Raw genomic sequence first — 24703 nt, 5'->3', positions numbered from 1 at the left:
GCTGAAGGCAAGCGTACCGAGCCTAAGGAGACTGGACATATTTGATAAATGAATACACTGCAGTCGTGTGTGCTTGGTGTTCCACCCTGCAAAATGCCAAGTACTGACACCTTATCAACAAACGTCACCAGTAAGTCCAAAACAAAGAACTTGTGAGAGAATATTACTAAAACACTTACAGATTATAAAGTATGAAAAATGTTACCAAAAGTTACCACGAAAAGTGGTCCAAAAGTTACCATGAAAAGTGGTCTAAAGTTACCAATAAAAACACCAAATGCATGGAGTATACTTTCCAATGCAGACAAAGTCTCACTAGGGATGTTTTATTAGGCAGCACAATTTACACAACTCTCTACAAAGTGAGCCAAGAAACTTTATTCTTTTCTAATCCTCATTTCTTTTTTTTAATTGTATTTTTTAATGAAAGTACAGTTGATTTACAGTGTTATTTTCTGGTACACAGCAAAGTGAGTGACTCAGTTACACACACACACACACACACACACACAAACACACATTCTTCTTCATATTCTTTTCCATTGTGGTTTCTTACAGGATATTGAGTATAGTGTTATACTAGGGCCTTGCTGTTTAGTGTATTCTTCATTTTAATTCCTTCAATACAGACAATGAAAAATGAATAATTAAGAATTTTTAAATAATGAGGGGAAAAGGTAATCAAGACTTCGGATTAATGAACCAGTACAAAACTAAAAAGAATACTTTATAAATACGATGGCTTTTATTTTATAACACATTGATCCTTTCCAAAAATTTGAGAAGTACCCAAAAATAAACCCAAGATCAAAGACATTTCATCTATGAACCACCATTCAAAACAATTTATTATTATAATTTAAGGTGAATAACTATTTCCACACTAAGTTTTGGTAGATAAATTATTTTCTTTTAAAAGTAAGCATACAGCAATTCTAACACAGCTATGATAGATGCCCTAAAAACTGACTCCCACAGACACTACATATATGATGGATATATAATATCAGATCCTCGAACTCCACCATTTTAGGTAAAGGACCTGAGAATCCACAGATTTCAATATGTGAAGGGGTCCTGGACCAGTCCCCAAGGACACAGGTGAACGACTGTATAGACCTTTCCCGAGGTACATAAAACTCACTTTTATCTGTACTTGCTCCGTAATTATACCTCATTTTTTATATGCTTTTTTTTTTTTAATTAAAAAAAAAAAAAAGCCAAAGTTGGATTAAGATCCCATAGGCCATAGGGCAGCGGCCAAAGGAAAAAAAAGAGACTGGAAAGATCCTCCAAGCAGCAATATTGAGGATCTTGCACAGCGAACAAAACAGACTAATCCTACTAGTAACTGACAAGCCAGCGTGACGGGAGTGTTCAAGATGTGCCAGTCTGAAAAGAGCACAATACCATAAATCAACTATGCTTCAATACCCAGTGAGCCCACCAGTGTTACAAACATTTTGCCCGTATCACCCATATTACCGCACAGCCCCACCAGAGGGCACTGGGACGGCCTGCCCTCAGACACAGGCACTGCGGCACTTAAGGCAAGGCGCCCTGCCAGGACTGCCCCGCGCTACCCGGAGTCTGACTCCACAGAAAGCCTTCTCAGTCACCTTGTTCTATGGCCTCTCAGGAACCAGCTGCCTTAAAACAAAGCTTGCGCTCCTCAGTATGGAGCCTCGGGGTCTTTGCCAACCACTTTCTTTTTCAGTACACAGCAGTCCAGAACTGATTTTAAAGAACAACTCTGGCTCTGCCTGCAAGCACTGACAAGGCCCACACAAGAATACCAGCGGGCTCACCTGTTCTTGTGACTAGGCTGACCCACCCTTCTTTTCTTTAAAGTGAGCCTCACTGTCTTCTCAACTTGACTTCGCAGGCATGCACTCTAACCTCACCCTCCTCAACTGCAGGAGGCGCCCCGAGGCTTATGAAGACACAGCACGTCCCTATGAGAAGTACTCGTCAAAAGTCTGGCATTCAAAAACAGTAATTCTTATTTGAAGAAGCTGACATACAAATAAGTGTTCAAATATAACTTCAAAGACTGTACACTACTTAGTAATTGCTTTCAAGATCCTTACATATTTAGTAAACAGTATCTTGCTTTATAACATATCCCCCAGAAAACCAGTAAACTACAGTGCTCTGGTTGGGAAGTTATGCCCTAAACTACTAGAAAAGAACAGCTGTCCACCTCAAAGAACCTGCTACTCAGCTCCTTTCAACAGCCTAGTTGAAATAAATAATATTTCTGGAGAATTTAAGTGTCTAGGGATTCCATGTTTTCTCCTTGGTTTGAAATGAACCATTAAAAAGGCAACACATTTGGTCTTGAGTGTTCTGCATCTTCACAACCATTACAAACTCAAGTGACATTTCAAGCTACACTTCATGTTCTCTTGATGACAACTTAAGAAACAATCTCATGAAAATCTGTAACCATAGTTACTACAGAGATGTTACTAAGAAAACTGCCTTAAAATGAAATGTTCAAAAAGCTCTGCTTCCTTAAGTAAATTCTCTCAAGGATCTTGAAAAGACAGTTTCATATTTCCTTTTATATTCTAGCCAACAAAAAGTTAAAAAACTAACCTAAGACTAAACTAATTAATTATGCTTGACTTTATGGCCTGAAGATCTCTATTCTATTTTTTTCCTTTGAGTATTTTTGAGGTTTAGTTTTTTAATATTTAAATTTTTGCTACATCTAGTATTTACTTTGGTATAAATGTCTTCAGTATAGAAGCTGTACTTTCTTTAACCAAGTCTATATACGTTTTTTAAGTGATCACTCTCTCCCAGCATTCTATTCTTTCTACCCTTACTTCACATATCCATGTCAATTTGTGTGTTATATTTATTTTATGATTGTGAGGTATATGTGTGTATCCCTGAGGTTCAACTACATACACTTGTATATTTATGTTTCATACTGACTATAAGTAATTTGAAAAGGGCATAAGAAAAAGACATGCAATTTCACTGTGAACTATAAATATAACCAGTAGAAATAATCATTTTTACATTAGCAATTAACCTAAAGGATTAGAAAGTATGATTTTGAAAATTTAATACTGTCACTGGAAAAATGGCAAGTCCTTAAAAGTATAAATTTATCTCTAAAAAACTAAACTGCTCCAAACAAGCCCAGTCACGAGAAGAACACTGGCTAAATGGGCTGTCTTCCAGCTCCTGTGACTTGTCTGAGAGTGGAGAACACCCACTCCTGCACAGAAGGAAGCCGTTCCTTCCCCTTCGCGCTGCAGACAGGCGGTCTGCTCTTCGTCTTTACTCAGGCGCCCTCTACTGACTGCAAAGCAAAACAGACTACGGAATTATACCCGAAATCTCATCAGCACAGGAAAAGAATTTTTTTTTTAAATACTTCAAAATCAACATTTTAGAAAACTACATTAAAAACTGACTTTACTACAGAACCAAGAAAAAATAAACATCTGTGAACTGACAGTCCAAGTCAACGCTCAAATTTTATTTGTGGCATACACCATATTTCAATATACTACTGAACGATGTTAATCCTTAGATGCAAGAAGGAGTAAAGCTCTTAAATCCATTTTAAATAATTTCTCTGTAGGGTAATGTTTACCTGGATCTGTTCTGGTGTCCATTGGTCTAGGTTGACTGACTTGACCCTGGATATATGAACCCCAAGATTCCTATGGATGCCAGCACATCTGATGCAAATAAACACACCAATATTCCAGGAAGCCCATCGAGGACCTGATTACAGAGAAGAAACAAAGAAAAGCTAGCATTAAAAACTAAAAAAATATCATAACAGCATATAAGAAGCATTCTGGTTCTTTATACAATCATAACGAAGGGCTACAGAATTCACGGGCTCCAATTTTCAAATGGCACAGCAGCAGCTTGCTAAGAAGACTTGTCTTGGTTGTGCTGCTGCTGCTGCTGCTAAGTCGCTTCAGTCGTGTCCGACTCTGTGCGACCCCATAGACGGCAGCCCACCAGGCTCCCCTGTCCCTGGGATTCTCCAGGCAAGGACACTGGAGTGGGTTGCCATTTCCTTCTCCAATGCAGGAAAGTGAAAAATGAAAGGGAAGTCGCTCAGTCGTGTCCGATTAGCGACCCCATGGACTGCAGCCCACCAGGCTCCTCCATCCATGGGATTTTCCAGGCAAGAGTACTGGAGTGGGGTGCCGTTGCCTTCTCTGTTGGTTGTGCTAAAAGGTTATAAATCAACCTTCAACCTTCAAGAACTTTAAGGAGTTTACTAATTTTGCCTTCCTAGGAACTTCCCCCAAAATCTAAGAATTTAAAACTACTTTATGTGAACAGTTTTTTCACTAGCATATTTGATTCAGGAGTAGTAACAGCCCACAGTAAAGGTAAGTCCTTTATTAAATGTTTAGGGTATTGTTTAAAAGACCACCAACAAGTAAAAATCAAAGAGGTTTTTTAAAATGAAACAGAAATTAGTAAAAAAAAAAAAAAAAAAAAAAAAACAGACAATGAACCTAAATAGAAAAATGGACAAAAAAGACACAAATGGGTAATTCACAGAAAAAGAAATGTATGGCCAACAAACACATAAAAATATGTACTCTCTCACTGGTAACTGGGGGGAAATGCCCTTTAAAACTACAATAACTTCTACTTTGTAATCAACACCTTGAGGAGGGGAACATTTTTATCAATTAATACCATTAATAATTATAAGACTAAAAAAGGACTGCCTCAAGAAGTCTTTTATCAACATGAATAAATCCCAGATATAACCCTGAGATTAAGAAGTTACAGATGAACTGAGGTGTGTTACAAAATGTTAAGTCTTTGGGTCAAAAAACTGATTCAAACACCATTGAGAAACTCACCTAAATATGTAAGATACAAGCCTTAGCTGTACTATTCTTCTAGTACTACTAGCTGTACCTCTGACTGTACTACTTCTTGATAATTTTAAATCTTCTTATGATTATCTTCACATACTGCTCGTACAATTAAAGTAAAATGGAAAATAAAAGTAATATCTGGAAATTATATCAAATATTCAGAAGCTCATATATAAGATTTCTCTAAATGACTTGATTATGAAAAACACAGTAAGAGATATTAATAAAAATCAAGCTTTTTAAAAAATTTAGGGTTTTTTTCTGTTTAAGTACATACTTTTTATCTAAAGATGAGAATCTACAAAATAACACCAAGGCTAAAAATTTTAATGTAGTTAACACTAAACACATTCTCCAAAAATTCCTTAGGGGAGAGGTTATGTGTATACAATTTATGTCAAAATATCTTGCTTTTAAATTTGAGAAATGACACCTATAAACAGACAAGCATCTGGGACATGCTCTATTTAAGACTCTATTCGACTACCAACCGTGTCAAAATAAGTTAGCAGTCAAAAGACCACTGCTGTCCATGTGCTCAGCCACTTCTGAGCTGCACAGATTACACTGGACCTAGTAACAGAGCTGTAAGGTTCTCTCTCATCTGTTCAAAGGAGTTAGAATGGTTGCCCTCAATACTTAGGTGAGATGTGTACGGAAAATATTTTTAAAGTTTTAAAGCACTACTTAACGCAAGTTACTGCCATGTTAAGAAATCCTGATGATCAAAATATGACACTTTTTTCCCTCTAGAGAAGTTCCTATATTGGTCTGTAAAACAACTGTATCTTAACTTTCCTCAAAAGTAACTCCTATAAAGGCAGTGGGTCCAGAGCATGATGAGAAAATAGAAATCTTCAACAGACTCCAAGAAGGGCTTCATTTTTGTGAAAACAGAATGATTTCCCTGTGAATAATCTGCCAGAATTTCAGCCAAATACAAATGGAAACCTTTAGCACGATTTCCTAATGTGGATGCTATGACTGAAAGAACTTGCATAATACGATGCGACTCTCTGTGCAGGTACAAAACTGCAGTACCCAATACAGTGGTGCATTTTTATAACAAAAGAAAGGGATTCAAATGCATAAAAGCCTTATGCAAGAATAATGCTAGCAGTAATATGAAAAAAAGGCTATATTACTATTGAGCAAAAGCTAGATATAATTAAATGTTAGATGGTATTTAAATCTTATTAATTTAAGGCTATAAAAACCATTTTATTGATTCCTACAAGAAAGAAAAAAAAAAAAAACCTGGTTATCATTTATGGGAAACTTTAGCCCCAATCATTTTTTACATATTGAAATAATAATGTAATTTTGTCAATGAATCTTTCTTTAGAACATAAACTATCATAACTGAACAACATAATCAAGAACCCCTAAAAATACTTTAAAAGTCTAACCAAAGTTACAAACGGAACATGCACTCTATAAAATTAGCCCTGTAAGTTTACCTAAAATTGCCTTGATAAAATAGTAGTTGCTTAACATGGCAGTCATTCAATTATCAAAATGAAATCCTTCTTTTCATTCACCAAACAAGCTTCCCCGGTGGCTTAGTGGTGAAGAATTCACCTGCCAATGCAGGAGGTGCAGGCTCAATTCCTGGGTTGGGAAGATACCCCCAGAGAAGGAAATGGCAACCCACTCCAGTCTTTTTGACTGGAAATCCTCATGGACAGAGGAGCCTGGAGGGCTACAGTCCACTGGGTCACAAAGAGTCGGACACAACTTAGCGACTGAACAACAACAAATTCAATGAGTACTTACCAATTCTGTGCCAACTAAATGCTTTAAAAGACCACTGACACAATGATAAAAGGCTAACTTCTCACAGTCAGGAGACGATACCAATTTAAATAGATGCAACCATTTTTTTTTAAATTGGTCAAATCTAGTCAGATGAATAAACCCTTCCAACCAACAATCTACTCATAAACACACAAAACATAAACACATGTGCTTACACATATGTGTCTCAATTTATGCATGTTTATTTTAAACAATATGACATGTCTATGTACACAGAGAAATTCACACATACACAACACACCCTTTAGCAATATTTTAAACAGTAGGTCACAACTCATTAATTTAATCTCAACCAGAATTTATTTTTAGAAGGAAAATGGTATAAGTGCATCAGATGAAGAGTAAATATAACTTTGTTAAAACCTTTAAAAAATCAGTAATATACATATATATGTACAGACACACATACACACAAAAATCAGGTCACATTATAAAATGCTGTTTCTCTGGACCAGAGTCAAGCAAGGCTGAAAAACACTACAAAGAAACTCATACATATACTCAAGAAGCTGCGTAACCAGAGTATTTACAGTAGCATGATTTCTGAAAAGATTGACAACTTAAATGTTCACCAGTACGATTATCTCCATACCACAGAAAATTATACAACAATGAAAATGAACAGACTGCACATAACATATCAACGTGGTTAAATGGGACATTTGTAATCAATTTTAGCACAAGGTGATATATATAAAGGCTTCTCTGGTGGCTCAGAGGGTAAAGAATCTGCCGGCAACACAGGAAATCCAGGTTCGATCCCTGGGTCGGGAAGATTCCGTGGAGAAGGGGCTACACGCTCCGGCATCCTTCAGGGGCTACATGCTCCGGCATTCTTCAGGGGCAAGGAGACAAGGCTATGGGAAGGCAAGCAGGTCTCACAGAGGGGGCCAATCTTGAAACAAAGCTTAAACGCTGGCCGGAGCCACTGACACAGAGTACGCCAAGACACGTCTCAGCAAAGGCTGAAGAAGGTGAGGGTGGTCAGGGAGTCTGGCAGAGCAGAGGGCAGGGTGTCAGGGAATTGGGGACCTTTCAGGAGCTGACAGAGGAGCCATATAATAAAGGCCTCACGCGACAACGGAGGGGCCGACCCCAGCCCCCACGGAGAAGACCTCAGTCCTCGTCCAAGTGCACCTGGCCTTCCTTGCTTTTGCACATGTTGCCACCTCTGCCCCTAATGCTTCCTGCAGGCTGTGAGGTGCCAGGCTCGCTCCGTCACATGCCGCCTGCTCTGGGTGACTTTGGTGACCCCTCCAGCCACAGCTGCCTCCCCCGGCTACTCTCCATCACTCATACATAACAGGACAGTCTCCTCTGAAGTCTACGTAAAAATCTAAGGTAAACAAAAAGACAGATACAGGCAAACACAAATAGATGAACAGCTGGAGGGTCTAATTATTTCAGCAGCTAAGTTTCAAAACAAGAAAAGTTAAAGAACTGCAGCGTCAGTTTCAGATCAGTGTCTCTCAAACTCTAAGGCGCGTGCATGTCGTGGGGGACACAATGGAATCTGGTGGCCCCGGACAGTGCCTGCGACTCTGCAACCTGACAAGCAACCCGAGACACCAGTGCTGCCATTCACAGGCCACAGGGACAACAGCAAGATGCAGACTACTTTTTGTATAAAATGTCTCATAGATAAAACAGTCCTTTTTCTTGCTGAGAGGATCTGCATTTGCTCACATGTGTTTTGTCCCTTTCCTCTTCCCATTTTATGCTTTATCTTGTGTCTTTTCATCTTGTGATTCTGTTACTAAACTGAAGAAGCTATAGTTATTTTTACTGCTTTCTTTTCCTTTAAGCTTTATGCTATAATGGTTTGACAAACTATTCTGATATAGTCACAATTTTATATTTGCCACCTTACTCAAAGTTTTGTGTACATTTGCGTTTCCATTTCAGGTAGAAGAGTTCACTCCAACATCTCTTATAAGGCAGGTCTGCTGGTCATAAACTCCCTCAGCTTTTCCCTGTCTGGGAAAGCCTGCATTTCTCCTTCATATTTGAAGGGTAACTTTCCTGGGTAGAGCAGTCCTGACCGACAGTTTTTCTCTTTCAGTGTTCTGAGAATGTCATTCCACTCTCCTGGCCTACAGAGTTTGTTTCAAACTCCAAGAGACGGTGAAGGAAAGGGAAGCCTGGCATGCTGCAATCCATGGGATCGTAGAGTCAGACATGACTGAGCAACTGAACAAGTGAGGGTTCCTCTGCAGGCAACCATCCTTTTCTCCTTGGCTGCTTTAAGAGTCTTTCTTTGAGACATACAGATGGCTAATATTGCTCATTATTAGAGAAATACTAATCAAAACTACAATGAGATACCACTTCACACCAGTCAGAATGGTTATCATCAAAAAGTCTACAAACAATAAATGCTGCAGAGGCTGTGGAGAAAAGGGAACCATCCTACGTTGCTGGTGGGAATATAAAATTGGTACAACCATTATAAAGAGCAGTATGGAGGTTCCTCAAGAAACTAAAAACAGATAAAAACAGAACTACCGTATGACCCAGCAATCCCACTCTTGGGCATATCCAAAGGAAACAACAGTTCAAAAAGATACCCCACTGTTCACTGCAGCACTATTTACAACAGCTGGGAGAAGCAAGCAACCTAAATATCCATCAACAGAGGAATAGATAAAAAAAGATGTGTTACATATATACGGAGGAATATTACTTAGCCATAAAAAGAATCAAATAATGTCATTTGCACCAACATGGACGGACCTATAGGAGTTAGAGAAAGACAAATATCATATGATATCACTTTTGCAGAATGTAGAAAAATGATACAAATGAACTTATTTACAAAACAAAGTAGAGTCACGGATGTGGAAAACAAACTTATGGTTATGGGCAGGGGGTGGCAACTTGACACATACACACCATGTACATAAAGCAGATAAGCGAGGACCTACTATACAGCATAGGGAATACAGGCCACTACTCTGTAATGACCTACACAGGAAAAGAATCTAAAAGAGAGTGGATGTACGTATTGGTTGGATGGCATCACCCAATCAATGGACATGAGCAAACTCCAGGAAGTCTGGTGTGCTACAGCGCATGGGGTCGCAAAGAGCCAGACACAACTTAGCGACTGTAACTGACTCATTTTACCGTACCTGAAACTAATACAACACGGCAAATTAACCATACTCCAATAAGAAGTTTAAAAAAAGAAAAGCAGTGAAAAACCAGAGAAGGACTGCGTTTAAAAAAAAAGATAGTCGACGTGTCAAAACTTTCCGAGAAGTCAAGAAGAATGGGGCTAGGGCAGATGTGTTAACTGAGAAGGCACGGGTAACCTCACGGCTGGAAGGCAGGGAAAGACAAAGAACTGTTCCTTCCGAATTCCATTACCAGGTGGGGGAGGCATTTACCCATTTTGAATTCTATTATCCTGTTAAACCCTTCCTCCCTTTCAGTCCCCAGCTCCACATCTTTAACATATCTATAATCTGGACCCAAATTTATTTTGCACTACTCCAACTTACTTACACATTCAGGAAGCCAATCGGTTAGTCAGAAAGCAGAAGAGACTCACTGCTTTCCCTTGAATACACCTCAGTTACCCAGTCTTGAAACTTTCCTGCACACCACCTCCCTTGCCTAGAATGTTCTGTTTGTGACCACACAAGTCCTACCTCATCTTCAAGGCCTCCAGAGTCCCATATTCTCCATGAAGCCTTTCCTTACGACCCCAGACCTCCATTCTCCTTCTTATAAATGTCTACAGCCCACGATAGCTTGTCTCAGACAAGACACCACAACAGATACCTGCTGTTTCTCCATTTGTGACTAGTCACATCTACTGAAGTGAATGGCACAGCTCTCACCAGGAGGCACTGTGTGGCCTGCGTCACCTAGAGTAAGGGGCAGCAGAGTAAGCGAGCAGGCAGCACAGTAAAATATCAGCTAAGTCTGATGACTTGGTCAAACACAAGTCCTTTAATACCTGAAGCAACCCATGATTTATTTAAAAGCAGAAACAAAAGCAAAACCTGTGAGGCAGAAACTGTTCTTTTTAATATCCTTTTGCCATTCTTCCTTTAAAAAAAAAAAGAAAAAGCCCCTAAGTTTTACCTACAAACAAGGCTACACTGATAGAGAATACATTTCTCAGTCTCCTCTGTAGCAAGTGTGGCCAATGGAATGTGAACTGAAGCGATGTGTTTTGCCATTACCCAAGGGAAAACTGGCCCAGACTGGGCCTGTGTGTCTCGGGCCTCTTCCCCTTTCCCATGAGCTGAGAAAATGGTGAGAAGGGAAGCTGCTGCCTTGGATCCAGATATGAAAACTTCATGGTGAAGAGGACAAAACCCTCAATAGTAGTTCATCTCCATACTAACCTGAGGAAACAAACTTCTATCCTGCTGAAGTCAGAGTACCTGAGTGCCTTTCAGTTACAGCCTTTTCATGCTGTTCACAACAGAGAACAAGATGGCTGGATGGCATCACCGACTCGATGAACATGACTTTGGGTGAATTCAGGAGCTGGTGATGGACAGAGAGGCGTGGTGTGCTGCAGTCCATGGGGTCGCAAAGAGCTGGACATGACTGAGCGACTGAACTGACTGAGTTATAGCAGCTAAGCTTGTAATCGATCTAATTCATTGTACACATTATATGTGCACATTGGCAGCAGGAATCAGAACATGCTAAAGATTTATTCCTCATTTCAGAGCCAAAACTGTAAAAGAGGTATTTAAGAATAATAAAGTATATTTTGATGGAACCTTAGTTTTCTAGATTCAATTTAAATCACCAAATATGTACTGTCTACTTTACCAAGGTATTAAATGAAGGAAACAAAACACAGATTCCTCCATCAAAGAGCTTGCACTTTAGTGTAAATCTAAGTGTAAGTGTAAGTCATTCAACAGTTACAGTGTATGTGCAAATGATGTAGGAAAAGGAAAGGGAAAAGCAAAGAGGAAAAGATGAATAAAGGGCAGGTCTATCAGCACAGGCTTCGCAGAGACAGCTGCATTTGAGGTGGTCACTGAAACAGAAGTCCGATTACAATGGTCTGCTGCTGCTGCTGCTGCTGCTGCTAAGTTGCTTCAGTCATGTCCAACTCTGCGATCCCATGGACTGCAGCCTACCAGGCTTCTCCGTCCATGGGATTCTCCAGGCAAGAACACTGGAGTGGGTTGCCATTTCCTTCTCCAATGCATGAAAGCAGAAAGTGAAAGTGAAGTCGCTCAGTCGTGTCCGACTCTTAGCGACCCCATGGACTGCAGCCTACCAGGCTCTTCTGTCCATGGGATTTTCCAGGCAAGAGTACTGGAATGGGGTGCCATTGCCTTCTCCGAGGTGTGGTCTGGACAAGGTATAAAGACAAGGTGCCTTCTGGTAAAATGCACAGTGCCCCATGCACCTTGAAGAGTTTCACCTGTGCTGTAAAGCTATGGCCAACAAACAATACCACAGTACCTGATTACCGCTAAGTTTCTTTATTTAACTACGGATTTAATTTTTTTCAGTTGTAATACATATGCACCTAACATTTGTATGACAGAAGTGACTACTAGCTTTCAGTTCAGTTCAGTTGCTCAGTTGTGTCCGACTCTTTGTGACCCCATGAATCGCAGCACGCCAGGCCTCCCTGTCCATCACCAACTCCCGGAGTTCACTCAAACTCACCTTCATCGAGTCGGTGATGCCATCCAGCCATCTCATCCTCTGTTGTCCCCTTCTCCTCCTGCCCTCAATCCCTCCCAGCATCAGAGTCTTTTCCAGTGAGTCAACTCTTTCCATCAGGTGGCCAAAGTACTGGAGTTTCAGCTTCAGCATCATTCCTTCCAAAGAACACCCAGGACTGGTCTCCTTCAGAATGGACTGGTTGGACCTCCCTGCAGTCCAAGCAACTCTCAAGAGTCTTCTCCAACACCACACTTCAAAAGCATCAATTCTTTGGCACTCAGCTTTCTTCACAGTCCAACTCTCACATCCATACAGGACTACTGGAAAAACCATAGCCTTGACTAGACGGACCTTTGTTGGCAAAGTAACGTCTCTGCTTTTGAATATGCCATCTAGGTTGGTCATAATTTTCCTTCCAAGGAGTAAGCATCTTTTCATTTCATGGCTGCAATCACCATCTGCAGTGATTTTGGAGCCCAAAAAATACAGTTTTAAGAAAAGAAACCCTGTAGAAACTGGGAAAAATGAGGTTTGTTGAATGATAAATCATTTGGTATCCAAATAATGTAAAAACATACATATATTTTTAAAAAGAACAGGAATTTTACTGAAAATTCATTATACTTGCCTTGTAGATATCGCAGTATTTGAGAAATAAAATGAAATCATATGCTCTTCTGAAAAGAAACTTCTCAAATTTCTGATTACCATGAGAGACTAGCAAACAGAAAAATCTCTTTGAATCTTTTTTATAAATAAAAAATTTCTTTCAAGACTTAATCCTTCCATAAAGCCTCCTCCAATTCCCCCAACACTTTTTTAATAACATTTATCACAGTGATTTACAGTTAATTGCTTCAGCTATCTCTTCTGTGACACAGTGATCTCTTTGAGCACAGGGACTTCATTTTATTGATCTTTGTGTGCTATAAAACTGCAGACAGTGTCTAGCTTACAAATGACACCTAAGAACTTGAGTCACCTGAGTTACTGCTGCCAAACACACAAGGAAGTATTTAACAGGAAACTAGCATCTTACTGAATATGCAAAACATTATTCATTCTATTCCAGAAACAATGCCTGATTTAATCCTAATAAATGTTGCTGTTGTTCAGTCTCTCAGTCGTGTTCAACTCTTTGCAATCCCATGCTTCCTGCACACCAGGCTTCCCTGTCCTTCACTATCTCCCAGAGCTTGCTCAGACTCATTTCCATCGAGGCAGTGATGCCATCCAACCATCTCATCTCAACCCTTCTCCTGCTGCCTTCAATCTTTACCAGCATCAGGGTCTTCTCCAATGAGTTGACTCTGCATCAGGTGGCCAAAGTACTAGAGCTTCAGCTTCAGCATCAGTTCTTCCAATGAATATCCGGGGTTGATTTCCTTTAGGATTGACGGGTTGGATCTCCTTGCTGCCCAAGGGACTCTCAAGAGTTTTCTTCAGCACCACAGTTAGAAAGCATCAATTCTTTGGCACTCAGCCTTCCTTATCGTCCAACTCTCACATCCATACATGACTCCTGGAAAAACCATGGCTTTGACTAGATGGACCTTTGTCAGTAAAGCAATTTCTCTGCTAATACACTGTCTAGGTTTTCTTCCAAGGAGCAAGCATCTTTTAATTTCATGGCTGCAGTTATGGTCCACAGTGATTCTGGAGCCCAAGAAAATAAAGTTTGTCACTGTTTCCATTTTTTCCCCATCTATTTGCCTTGAAGTGATGGGACCAGATGCCATAGGAAGTAGATAATATTCCCACACTGTATTTTGGGGACTGAGAAATGTAGAATCAAAAAAAAAAAAAAACAAAAACCAAATCTAGCAATCAGAGGAGAGAGCGAGCTAAGACTATTCCATGAGCAGATTCCAGAACACACTTGTGAATACTCTGCATCTCCTACCACGATAATTCCACCCTTCGAAACACAATTCCTTTCCACTGGATGCCTGGTTTTACTCTCCACTGTCACCGGTTGAAATGCTAAGTCATTTACTGTTGAAGCTAGTAATACAGATTTAAAGATGCAAATAATCTCTTCACCTCTCCAGAAGTATCAATCCTTCCCATATTATTATAAGTTCATTTCTTTCCTCATTATACCTAAGCTTACAGGCAGTAAGAACTGGATTTGGTTTGGTTTTATTTGCTGAAGAAGGAAACTGCAATGGACAGAGAATTTTGATCAAGGGGGAGCAGAGGCGAGGCAGGGGGCAGAACCCTCTGGGGCGGGAAGGTGGCTCACAGGGCAGCACCAGGCAGTGGGCTCCTGGGGAAGGGGGGACATGGCCAGCAGTAAAGGGGCCCCGAAAGGAAGCACTCACACCAAACACAGCTGGGACCAAACCAAAACAAGCAAAGCGCCCTTTCCCCTGCACCACCGTGAAGCCCTCAGCTCTTCACCCCAGAGCATCAACTACCTTTTGCTGCTTCATGAAGACATGTTTTCCACAGTAAAAACCAAACTACTAACTTGCAAAACAATGAGTAAGGGGCCAGGGGGACTGCAAATAGGCATGAGGGATCTTTCTGAAATGACAGAAGTGTCCTGAAATTTTATAGCAGTGACAGTTGCAGAAGTCTGCCAACACATTAAAAATCACTGAATTACATACTTAAAATAAATGAACTTTACAACATGTAAATTATATCTCACCAAAGCTGCTTTAAAATTTGTTATACATTTCTTTAAATATGAGAATGAAATATCATGTGTTCCTTTTACTGCTTTTTCTTTACCAGAAAAGAAAGCATGACAGCCAGTAGCAGAACTAGTGAGCTGCCACTGCCAAGTGCTAGAGGATGATCTCAGTGCATGTGTGGAGTGGATGATGTGGAGTCCTGTCAGAGACACAGAAACGCTGGCCAAGAAGACATGGACCCAGCTCCCGTTTAGATGGTTTCATAATTAAACCCAAAAGTGTACACAGATGCTCCATCATTACTATTTCAACAGCAGTTATTTCAAAGTTCCAGTTTCTTCCAGAAAACATACTCAACAAAACATTTAGTTCACTTTTTAAAAAATTATTTTTATGTAATTTTTAAAGGCTACACTCCATTTACTCCATTTACAGTTATTACAAAATGCTGGCTATATTCCCCATGCTGTACAATACATTCTTGAAGCTCTTTTGTTTGTCCTTCAGTCGCTAAGTCGTGCCTGACTCTTTGTGACTCCATGGACTGCAGCTCGCCAGGCTCCTCTGTCCTCCACTATCTCCATGTAGTTCATCTCATACCTAATACTTTTGACTCCAATTCCCCTTCCCCTATTGTGCCTCTCCCCATGTCCACTGGGAAACACCAGCTCATTCTCTTTACCTGTACATCTGCTTCTTTATTATTATATTCACTAGTTTGTTGTATTTCTTAGATTCCACATATAAGTGACATTATACAGTATTTGTCTTTCTCTGTGAGACCTCTTTCACTTAGCACGCTACTGCTGCTGCTGCTAAGTCACTTCAGTCGTGTCCAACTCTGTGCGACCCCATAGATGGCAGCCCACCAGGCTCCCCCGTCCCTGGGATTCTCCAGACAAGAACACTGGAGTGGGCTGCCATTTCCTTCTCCAGTGCATGAAAGTGAAAGTGAAGTCGCTCAGTCGTGTCCGACTCTTAGCGACCCCATGGACTGCAGCCTACCAGGCTCCTCCGTCCATGGGATTCTCCAGGCAAGAGTACTGGAGTGGGTCGCCAGTGCCTTCTCCATCACTTAGCATAATACCCTCCAAATCATCCATGCTGCTGCAAGTGGTATTATTTTATTCTTTTTTATGTCTGAGTAATGTTCCATTGTATAAATACACCACATCATCTTAATCCAATCAACTGTTACTGGGCACTCAGGTTGCTTCCACAGCTCTGCAAATGTAAATAATGTTGCTATGACATCAAGGTTTTGAATTAGTGGTTTTCGTCTTTTTATATATATATAACCCAAGAGTCCCTGGAGAAGGAGATGGCAACCCACTCCAGTGTTCTTGGCTGGAGAATCCCATGGACGGAGGAGCCTGGCAGGCCACGGTCCACAGGGTCGCAGAGAGTTGGACACGACTAAAGTGACTAAACACGCACAACCCAAGAGGAGAATTGCTGGGTCATACGGCAGTTCTGTTTTTAGTTGTTTAAGACGTTTCCATTTTGTAGTTTTTCATAGTGGCTGCACCAGTTGACATTCTCACCAAGGGTTTCCTTTTCTCAACATCCTTGCCAACATTTGTTATTTGCGTTCTTTTAGTTGATGACCATTCTGACAGGTGTGGGGTGATCTCTCACTGTGGTTTTGATATGTGTTTCTCTCACGATTAGCAACCTTGAGCATTTTTTCACGTGCCTGTTGGCCATCTGCATTTCTTCTTTAGAAAAATGACTATTCAGTTTAATTGGGTTGCTTGTTTTTCTGATGTTGAGTTGTATGAATTGTTTACATATATTGGATATTAATATTTTATTGGCTGTATCATTTGCAAATATCTTTTCCCATTCTGTAGGCTGTCTTTTCATTTTGTTGATGGTTTCCTCTGCTGTGCAAAAGCTTTTAAGTTTAATTAGGTCCCATTTGCTTTTGCCTTTATTTCCTTTACTTTAGGAGAGAGATCTGAAAAATACTGCTGTGATTTATGTCAAAGAACGTTCTGCTCTAGGTTTTCCTTTTTAGTTTATTTTTTAAAATACGAAATATTTTAACATACAATGTTTTACTGCTGCTGCTGCTGCTAAGTCGCTTCAGTCGTGTCGGCAGCCCACCGGGCTCCCCCGCCCCTGGGATTCTCCAGGCAAGAACACTGGAGTGGGGTGCCATTTCCTTCTCCAATGCATGAAAGTGAAAAGTGAAAGTGAAGTCGCTCAGTCGTGTCTGACTCTAGCGACCCCATGGACTGCAGCCTACCAGGCTCCTCCATCCATGGGATTTTCCAGGCAAGAGTACTGGAGTGGGGTGCCACTGCCTTCTCCCAATGTTTTACTAGGAAGGAAATAAAATGTTTTTTTAAATACCCTTTTTTTTTTAATATGAAAGTAACATTCTTTGGTATGACCTACTTGTCTACAGTTGATCTACCTCACATTTACATTTCTCTGCAAAGTGGCATCAGGAATGTTACAACATGACAGGTAGTGATAACATCTGACAGAATTTCTGCACAACTTTCCAAAACTGAAAGAGTCATTACAATGCTGATTAGAAGAAAGGTTCTGTGTGGTATTTTAATCAATCATTTCCAGGAGACTAGAATATAAAGCATTAATACACGCCAAGCAATTGTAGTCACTTAAAAATGAACTCACAGCAATATTCTTTCTTAGGTAATTTATTTTTTCTCCTAAAATTTGTCTGAAATAAGACTGACAGTAAATAGTAAAAAAAAAAAAAAAAAAAGGAGGGTGTATAGTTTTATTTTTCAAAAAAATAACTGATCTTTAACACACTGCAGTCATCACTGTTCAGAATCTTAATTTGGTAAGACTCTTATATAGACCCAAACCAATAACGTAACAGAAAACAAAGCTTTTGAAAGAAAATCTCTAGAATAAAGAAATTTTAAAACTTTTCTATTCAGAAAGATGGCACTTAAGTTGCAATATTTAAATAATTCCCTCAGAATTTTTTTTAAGTCTCTTACACTCAGAATAGCAGTACATGTATTTACCCAACAAGCATTTGTGGAGTGCTGACCATCTCAAGGCACTACTGTGCAAGGCTCTGAGGAGTCAGTGGTGAACAAAACCGGTGAACTCCTGCCCTCTTGGGAGTCTACACGCCAGTGGAAAGCACTACACAGCGAACTAACATGTGAGAGGAACAGTGTGCCAGGGGCAGCAGACATTAGAGAGAAAAACAAAGCAGAAGTGGACCAGGAGGACTGGGGGAAATGGCCAGGCACGTCACTGTCACTTGGTCAGGAGACGGTGTGCTTGACCAGAGACCGGAAGGAGGCAGGGGAACAAACCCTGCAGACACCTGGGCCCACGATGGCGGCGAGGGGGCCGCGGGCCACAGGACTGAGGAGGACAGCACGCTCCCCCAGTTGAAGGCCCACCCCGCCGCACATTTCAAAAGTGCTGAAGGCGTGCCTAAGACACGCCAAGGAGGCTTTTGTGTTTGTTTTTAACACTGTCTATGAAGGGCCACTTTTACATCCCTACATCAAATACAGTAATAAAACATGTACTATAAAATGGTTAAAAGCAGAGACATCACTTTGCCAACAAAGGTTCTTGTAATCAAGGCTATGGTTTTTCCAGTAGGCATGTAGGGATGCGAGAGCTGGACCATAAAGAAGGCTGAGCATTGAAGAATTGATGCTTTTGAACTGTGGTGTTGGAGAAGACTCTTGAGAGTTCCTTGGACTGCAAGGAGATCCAACCAGTCCATCCCAAAGGAAATCAACCCTGAATATTCACCGGAAGGACTGATGCTGAAGCTGAAGCTCCAACACTTTGGCCACCTGATGTGAAAAGCTGTCTCATTGGAAAACTCCAATGCTGGGAAAGACTGAAGGTGGGAGAAGGGGACAACAGAGGATGAGATGGCTGGATGGTATCACGGAGTCAACGGACATGAGTTTGAGCAAAGTCTGGGAGATGAAGGGCAGGGAAATCTAGCGTGCTGCAGTCCATGGGGTCGCAAAGAGTCGGACACAACTGAGTGACTGAACAACAACAGTCTCTAGGAATGAATCAAGCACAATCTGTGTGTGTGTGTGTATTTATATCCAGCATTTTATTGTAGTGCCCAGCACATGCCTAGTAAATATGAAAGACAAGACAGAAAAAGATAAAGCTAGGTAAGAAAATTAATGAAAGGATTCCACCAAAGAATGTTTTGGAAATGCACTGTTTTTCCATTAGGCACTGGAAGGGGTAGTTACAAGGCAAAAACAAAATGGTAATCTACCCCCTACTCTTTCCAAAAAAGATAACTGCAGGATACAGAGCAGACAAACATACTCACATAGGTCATTATCTTAAGAAAGCTGGCTGTGTTTGCAAACACTCTGATTTCAACCCAAAGGTTTCCTTAATTATGTGACATTTTCCTGTATTTGTATCTGTCAATCCTGACAAATGGAAAATTCACCCCTGATATTACTGGGACAATCGATGAGATCTGAGTAAGGCCTATGGGATAGGTGACAGAATTATATCAATAATAATTTCCTGATTTTGATAATTTATGACTTTAAAAAATTCCTTGTTTTTAGAAAGTAAACACTGAAGCTAGGGGTATAGGAGCGTTTTGTTTATAACTTATTCTCACATAGTTCATAAAAAATATAACATGTCTGTTTATGTAGGAAAAAAAGGAGCAAATGTGGTAAAATGTTAACATTTGGAGACTAGATAAAAGATGATGGAGAGTACTACATCAATAGTTGCCCTTGTTTCATCATATGCTTTCACTTGTAGAAATGAATAAATGAAACAGAAATTTATGCATGACCACTCAATAGACAACTGTAGTAAAAAAAATTTAGAAAAAATGTATCCCTGTATTTATACAACTTCTCTGAACCTAAGTTTCTTCTCTGAAAATAAAAATACCACCATCTCCCATATTCAAATGATCACTACAAACACCCTTCCTGGCTCATTTCATTTACTATTGATACAGGCCATGATTTTGGCTTCAGAATCTTCAATTTCCTTAAATCATGCTATTTCAATGACTATATGATACAAAATAACCTATTTAAGGAGAAAAAGCACACTAAAGGTACACATTATTTATTAGACACTTCTCAAGATAAGAAACCTAAGAAAGTCCTTTTCATAAAGGAAGAAATGTAGTGTATCTCTAACACCAATCTCTTCTCTAAGCATCAGATTCTTAATAACCAACCAGGCTACCACAGTGCCATGTCCAAGACAGAGTTGGTCTCTCCACGGAGCCCCCTCTCCCACGTCTGGCCCCTGTCCCTCCGCTCCTCCTGACTCCGCCAAGTCAGCTGGCGGCAACACTATCCACCTGATGACTTCAGAAACACGTCATTCTTATTCCTCACTTTCAGCCTCCATCACCATTCAATCAAACAAAAGTTTTGATCATTTTAGTTTTTCTGTTGCTGCTGTTTTATTTTTTTTGGCTGCGTTGCACAACTTGCAGGGTTTTTCCCGATCAGGACTACACTGAGGCCACAGCAGTGAAAGCCCAGAATCCTAGCCACTAAGACACCAGGGAACTCCCCATTTTAGTCACAGTTATTTTTCAAACCCGCGACATTAACCTCATCTCAACTGTACCTCCGCCCCTGTTCAGGAGCTCACCAAGCACTACCCGGAGGGCTACATTGTACAACATCCTCAGAAACAGCTTCCTAACCCCAAACACTGCCTCTCAGATTTATGAACCCAGCAGACAAAGTTTAATTCCCCTAAACATTACCTAGCAAGGCACTTCAGCTTCACCTATTTCCCTAGCCCCATCTTTTGCTAGATTCATTTCCATTAACAACAAAATATTTTTAAGACTTCTCCTAACCACTTAATTATCACATTTTGAGTTTTAGCTTCTAGTTAAGTTACTTCTAATCTTTCTTTTAGCATAAACTCTCTGAAAACCTCAAAAAGATTCAGATACGTATTCCACAGCAGAGACAAAACTTAAAAATTCTCTAACTCAAAGGCCTTGTGAAAAAACAAATCATTAAGAAAAATGGATCAGACTTATCAGAAATACAAGGTTAATCTGGGCCTATGGGCAACTTCCCTACAAGTTTAAAAGTGAAGTAAGGCTGAAAGTGTTAGTCTTCCGGTCGTGTCTGACTCTCTGTGACCCCAAGGACTATAGCCCACCAGGCTCCTCTGTCCATGGAATTCCCCAGGCAAGAATACCGGAGTGGGTTGCCACTCTCTTCTCCAGGGGGATCTTCCAACCCACGGATTGAAGCGGAGTCTTCTGCATTGCAGGCAAATTCTTTACCATCTGAGCCACACCAATATCCCCAGCTTATCACTGAACAAAGAAATTTAAACTGAAATAGGAGAAGACTGTATATATTGATTTTCCCTAGTAGCACTGACCAAGAAAAAGGCAGAAATACTAGAAAGAGAGTTTGTGGAGAGGAGGGAGCAATAATAAAATACTCTGCTTTAGTCATTTCTCTTACAAAATCTGCTCTGTGAAAATCAGCAAGTGGCAAGTCATATAGCTTCTTCTTTCCCAATAAACAACACAAACAGATGAAGGTGGTCAAAAGACTGAAGCGTTTAGCTGTAAGATAGAAAGCACTAGAGGTGTGTGTACAACATGACAATGACAGTTAACAGTGCTGTATGACGGGAACGCTGCTGTTAAGAGTAGAGTAAGAGTTCCCACCACAAGGTACAACAAGCACACCTCCACGCACATTCACTTTTATCTGCATGAGACGATGGATGTTAACAAAACTTACTGTGGTAATCACTGCTCAATGTCCGTAAGACAAATCATCATGCTGCACAACTTATACTCACACAGCAGTGTATGCCAACTGTTCCACAATAAAACCAGGGGAAAAAACTCACTATCATTCCTTTTAACTTAAAAAATGTTTAATATAAATTTTTATCTGGTATTACTAATTTAAGTTCAACATGCTTTGGTTATCAAAATAATAAATCATATGCTCTGTCATAGATAATTTCAAAAAATTATAGAGAATGGCTAAAAATGGACACGTTCAGAGATGGTTTACTCATTTTGTCAAATTAAAATCAAGCTCAAAATGTTGCATGTTAATGTGATAAAAATTAACAAAATCTAATAAATCTAAATTCCAGTACAACTAAATTTACTGTTATCAAAACTTAACTTATAACAAAAGAAATCATTAATGTCAAAAGCAGCCGATAAAAGCCAACTACTGCTAAGATCACAGGAAAACCCAGAACAAGGAAAGACAAATATATCTGGTAAAATACACAGTTAGGTTCCTAACATCAGTTTTATTCTAATATTATTCTAATTCCCAATAATTAAACTCTAGAAACTATACTGAATATTCACTTCACTCAGTTGTTCAGTCGTGTCCAACTCTTTGCGACCCCATGAACTGCAGGCTGCTCTGTACATGGAATCCTCCAAGCAAGAACACTGGAGAGGGTTGCCATTCCCTTCTCCTTCTCCAGAGGATCTTCGTGACCCAAGGACCAAACTTGGGTGTCCCACATTGCAGGCAGATTCTTTTTTTTTTGCAGGCAGATTCTTTACTGTCTGAGCCACCAGGGAAGCCCATATTGAACCCTGATCTACTGAATATACCCTATACCTATACAGTAGCAACTCAACTATTCCACTTTTTCTCTCATTCCTGAAATCTACAGTCCATTATTATTATTCATTCATGCCAAAATTCTAACAATACTCCCAACATAAAATAATTCAGAGGACAGTGTGGGCATCTTAATTAACAGTGGGCGCCATTTGGCAGTATGGCAAACTTTTCCCCTTTGTCTATTAATACAAAAGCATTAACTAAAAACAGGGTTATACAATTATTTTTGATTTTAATTATGAAAATACTTAAGTGCACAGAAAAGCAAACAAAGTAGCAGTGCACTGCTTTGGCTACCCTATCAGTGAAAAGGTGCTGAAAATAGATGGTGAACGGGAATAGGCAGGAAACATCAAGTGAGGGATACTCTGCATGACACACAGTATCTGACACACAGTCAGATCTTGGTAAGTATTAATTCATTAATTTATAACCCAATTAAACATACTAGGTATTACCCTCTGAAGACTAGCCTAAAGGTTAAGATTTTTCATTTTAATTTTAAAGTAAGATCATTTGGATCATATTAAGACAAAAACTAAAGCAATAAACCCCAACAATAAACGTTTCTTAAAAGAAATCAAAATAAGATCCACCAACGCTGTTGCCAAAATCTTGACCTAACACCAGGCCAAGATCTGAACAGAATCAGAATCTCGGTGCCTCTGTTTCCCTTTGGGTGTTTCTAACTGCACCATTATCCAAAACTGCTTAAGTTTTCTCTCGCCCTAACCAAGCGCTGCTGCTCCTCACCATCCCGGCCTTCATTCCTTGGTAAACAGGCCAAACCGCCACACCGCACGCCACTGCAGTGGGCCAGGGTCCCGGAGCAGTCACTGACTAAGGTAACCTCACGGCTCTGCTGCAGAAAGATCTGCGTCTGAACTGCCAGGACAGTAAGGTACAGAACTACAGGCAAGTAAGACGGCCCCTCCAAACACCAGTTTCCAAAACTGCTACACAGGGCAATTTCACCCACATCCTGTAGGGTCCCCTGAAATTACAGCACCTGGCACATATCACCTTCAGCCGCCTTTACGGACAAGGCCATCTTGTCACCCCTTAAACATTTCAAGTGATCAAATCTTACCATCCTAGAGCCTACACCAATCACATGCAATTATATCTATTAAAAAATTCTCTCTTACACCAATATGAAAATGCCACAAGTTCAAAGGAGTAAAAGATCAGATGAGCAGTAACAGTTGGAGAAGGCTTCATGAATGTGCCATGAGTGTAACCTGGAGTGGGCCTGGGAAGATGGATGAGACTCAGGTGAGCAGAGACTCAGATGGTTAATCGTTCAGTCACTCACTCATTAACTCACTGTCATCAAAAATGTGCTGAATGCTTATTACGTGCCCAAAACTTTCTAGATGGTAGGAATCCAGTAGGAAAACAGAACAGATGAAAGTCCCTGCCTTCATACACTGCATGTTCCAGTGAAGCAAGAGAGAGGCAGAAATAAGTCAGAAAATGTTTAGGATGTCAGCTTATGATAAAGGTTATGGAGGAATAAAAAAATAAGCAAGTACGGAGAACAGCAAGCACTTAGAAAAAAGACAGGATGCTATTTTCAATACAAGCGGTAGGGAACACAACACTGATGAGGTGGCATTTCAGCAGAGCCCCAAGACAGGAGACAAGCAGATACCTGGCAAAAAGCGTTCCGGATAGAGAAAACAGAAAGCACAAAGGCCCTGGCACAATTCCAATAGGATTAAAAACCACACGAAAGGGGAGTGAAGGCACACGGGAGCTTTGGTCAACAGCATCTAACAAAACACAAAGGATGAGAGCAACAGTGAAAATACAGCCGAGGGCACTGCAGAGTCTGGGCTCCTAAATGTGATGCTACGCTGTCAGCAACAAGGACTCACTGAACAGTTACGAACAGGCCAGTGAAATGAATGAAACCATAACTTAAGAAGAGACATAATGAATACTCAATTATTCAGTTTGCTATTATTACCTGTTAACTACACAGGAACAAAAAATGCTTTTTCTCCACCTTCTTCTGATACCAGCTCAATTAACACCAACTTTCAACATTAAGTGAAAAAATGAATTTTAATAGTGTCTTTATATTTTT

General features: G+C 40.2%; 1 protein-coding gene across 6 annotated transcripts in view; it reads right to left on the bottom strand.

Moving 5' to 3' along the window:
• Window positions 1-24703, bottom strand: part of SMAP1 (small ArfGAP 1) — a 190231-nt gene that overhangs the window by 115927 nt on the left and 49601 nt on the right. For 4 of the 6 annotated variants that reach the window (XM_070795682.1, XM_070795684.1, XM_070795683.1 and 1 more), the window contains exon 2: window positions 3617-3750. The exons of 1 other annotated variant lie outside the window; for it this stretch is intronic. In XM_070795682.1, coding sequence (XP_070651783.1) covers window positions 3617-3750 — 134 coding nt within the window. Of the gene's footprint in view, window positions 1-3616; window positions 3753-24703 lie in introns of those variants that run through there. One more of the 6 variants, XM_070795687.1, reaches the window with a different exon arrangement.

This window comes from Bos indicus, chromosome 9 (assembly GCF_029378745.1).
Source record: "Bos indicus isolate NIAB-ARS_2022 breed Sahiwal x Tharparkar chromosome 9, NIAB-ARS_B.indTharparkar_mat_pri_1.0, whole genome shotgun sequence".
Lineage (NCBI taxonomy): Eukaryota > Metazoa > Chordata > Mammalia > Artiodactyla > Bovidae > Bos > Bos indicus.
This window is presented reverse-complemented; position numbering and strand designations above follow the sequence as displayed.